General features: G+C 38.1%; 1 protein-coding gene across 1 annotated transcript in view; it reads right to left on the bottom strand.

The window, feature by feature from the left end:
* The window catches only part of LOC106876694 (acidic phospholipase A2 Cc1-PLA2), an 11550-nt gene that overhangs the window by 3794 nt on the left and 4192 nt on the right, over window positions 1-3564 (bottom strand). Inside the window, exon 3 of the mRNA XM_014925347.2 lies at window positions 400-524. Within this exon, the coding sequence (XP_014780833.1) occupies window positions 400-524 (125 nt within the window). The remainder of the gene's footprint in view (window positions 1-399; window positions 525-3564) is intronic.

Raw genomic sequence — 3564 nt, forward strand, 5'->3', positions numbered from 1 at the left:
GAGAGAGAGAGAGAGAGAGAGAGAGAGAGAGAGAGAGAGAGAGAGAGAGAGAGCGAGAGAGAGAGGGACAGAGAGAGAGAGAGAAAGAGAGAGAGAGAGATAGATAGAGAAGGATTTCACTCCAAACATATATATTTATTTGTCAATCCGGCTCAAAAGAGTAATACAGAGACGCTAAAACAAAGACACCGAGTCAGATCTATAAAAGGCACCCAATATATTTTGGCACAAGAAGAAGGAATAAAGACCGAGTTTTCAATTGGAGACACTCACTGCCTTTGTCCAGTTCCAAAACATATTAGGATATTAGAGATTTTGTCGTCCAATGTCCTCGATACGGTAAACCTTACACCAGATTTTCATAAACGTATATGATATGTTAATTAAAGATATACTCACCACATATTATATTCACACCATCAAAATGCCAGTTATATTTGGTGATATAACCTTTATTAATGAACCAAGAATTGCATTGATCTTCGTTGACTCTGTCATAACAATAGTCATGTTTCTGACAGCATCTGAAATAAAGAACCGATTAAGATATTAATGATAATGAATAAAAATAACAGCAATACCATCATAGCAGCAGCAGCAGCAGCAGCAACAACAACAGCAGCAGCAGCAGCAGCAGCAACGAGAACGACAACAGCACAACAACAATAGTAGTAATAGTAACTTTTTCTAATTTAGGTGCAAGTAAGTAGTTTTGAGGAGTGGAATTACTCCATACTATAGCTCAGTACGAGACCGGTGCATTATTTATCGATCCAGGACGAACAGAAGACAAAGCTACTCTCAGCGGAATTTGAACTTAAAACATAAAACCTCAGAACAAATCCTGACTCACATGCATTGTTTATATGACTGACCGCCATGAATTGTAAACGCTTTGCACTATCTCTGTCTACTGACCTCACGAGTAATCTTTCTAGTTACAAATTGCATCATCTAGAGCAGTTTATCGAAGTCCACGCTGGCTCATTCCGGAAATCTTGTAACTATCTATCAGACAGTTGGAAATACTTAAGCTGGTTTGTGAAGCTTTTACCTAATACTCTTCTGTCAGATACTCCCAGGCAACCTCAGTGTGCATCCAAGATTCCAGTCACACTCTAGCATTGAAAAGTAGATAGCTTCTAGACACCTGGTCTAGCCATTGAATAAACAGAAAGAAATCTGAAGGTATTGTCTGCGCTTCGTCTAGTATTACGACTTACGGACCATATTTAAGATTGTCGTACCTCAGAATCTAGATCTTTTCGAAACCTCGCCTTCCTCTGGTTTGTACTGACTGAAAGATGTATACACATCGTAGTCTTCAAGAAGGTCTGCGAATGTGTACATCTCAGAAATCCTCGCTAATGTCTCCTCATCGTCTGGGTATCGTCTGCTCTCTGCAGGTTGAATACCATGGATCATCTCGGTCATTCTTGTGTTGTCTTTACACATTCATTGTCTCTTAAATTCGTTCAGTTTTTGAAATCACTCATCCACTTAATTCTCGGTTTTCCTCTTCCCCTCTTTCTATACATTTTGTCTTCAATAAAGAATTTCTATAAATAATTTTTCCTCATTAATTACCTAAATGTTTTACTTTTCTCTGCTTCAGAGTCTTTAGTAATATTTTCTTAGTTTCTACCACTTTTAATTCTTCATCATTATTGCGTTTGAGTTCTGTTCGTGATATTCATGGAAACAACGACCGAACTCTTGCATTACACATGTGAATTAAAATACTCATATGACAAGATTACAGAGTTGTAAGAAAAACTATCAGAGATTGACTGCAAAAATTATAGTTTAAAATAGTGTCTCGTTTTGATAACAATGTTCCTCGACTTCCATATCTTTTATCTTTTGCTTGTTTCAGTCATCAGACTGCGGCCATGCTGGGGCACCGTCTTGAATTTTTAGTCGAATGAATCGACTTCAACACTAATTTTTTAAGCCTGGTACTTAATCTATCGGTTTCTTTTGCCGAACCACCAAGTTACGGGGACGCAAACACACCAAGACCGGTTGTCAAGCGGTGGTGAGGGACAAACACAGACACAAAGACACACACACACACACACACACACACACACATCCACTAACAAGGCTTTGGTTGGCCTGAGGCTATAGTAAAGGCTCAAAGTGCCATGCAATGGGACTAAATCTTGAACCATGTGGCTGGGAAGCAGGCTTCTTACCACACAGCCACGCCTGCGCCTATGTTGAATCTTTTTAACGACTTCTGTTTCAATACTTTATTTTTGCATTTTATTTCTATTTCACATTCCCTATTTTCCCAGCTTCTGTTACTTGCTGGTTATTGTTCATTTTCTTTCTTTACATTCATTTCTATCCCATGCAACATTCTTTTATCATTTAGCATATTTACAAATTTCTGTAGATTCATCATTATTGTAAGCTGATAGAAGAATATCGCCTGCATGTCTAAAAGATGTTAGCGCTCAGACCTCCTATAGATCTCCCTCGCATGTCCTCTACGTCTATAAAGATTACAGTCTATTGGTGAAATAGAATAGAGGATAGTATATAGCTTTGCCTGACTCATTTTGAAATACTGAGATTTCCCTTACTTCTCCATTTACTTTTTTCTCTTTAACTGATCCCAGTACGTTATTTGGATATCTCTATTACATATCCCTTGTCCTGTTAAACAGTCAATCATCTTCGTGTGTTTTACTCTTTCAAATGACTTGACTTAGTCTACAAAACATATACAAACATCAGGCTTTATAGCTACAGACTTGTTAAGACCGAAACAATGCGAAGTGAAATATAAAATTGAAGACAGAACACTTGAAGCTTTATATTGTATTTCTATTTTTCGGTGTTAGGACACGCAAGGAAATGGGAGTCGACTAGGAGTACGGTTGGACATTTATTTTCAATCATTACAATTGTTTCTACGGAACGGTGTTCTTCAGGCGTGCAGGTTCTTGACTATGCAACCGTTTCCCTGCATTATGAGATCTCATTGTGTTTCCTCAGGCGATATATAAACATTGTCTCCGTAAGTTCAAATTCTCGGGTTCAAGAGCATCCATTCTCTCTGTTTGTCACAGCCTGCACTTAGTAGTAACCATTGAGTTTATCAAAGGTTAATTGTCGCTGAAGGACCGTTGGAAAATTGCTTTGAAAACAGACAACAAACCTTTGATAAACTCAGTGGCTACTATTAAGTCCAGGCCATGACAAACAGAGAAGAAACCGAGAATTTGAACTTACGGAGACAATATTTACGTATCGCCTGAGGAAACACAACTAGATCTCATAATCCAGGGAAACGGTTGCATAATCAAGTACCTGCACGCCCGGAGAACTATGTTGTGTAGAAACAATTGTAGTGATTGAAAATAAATGTCTAACCGTTCTCCTTCTTGTTGACTCCAAATTTTTATTTATTTATCTATTCACACACGGCAGAAGCTCAAACGCAAACCTGGAAGTATGTATAACACTACTACTGGATAGCACAGGCTGAAATCTGAAGGTGGACGAGCTTTATACCAAACTACGTTCTTTACGGAATATGGTATAACTATATAT

The sequence above is a fragment of the Octopus bimaculoides genome, chromosome 2 (assembly GCF_001194135.2).
Source record: "Octopus bimaculoides isolate UCB-OBI-ISO-001 chromosome 2, ASM119413v2, whole genome shotgun sequence".
In the NCBI taxonomy this organism is placed as follows: domain Eukaryota; kingdom Metazoa; phylum Mollusca; class Cephalopoda; order Octopoda; family Octopodidae; genus Octopus; species Octopus bimaculoides.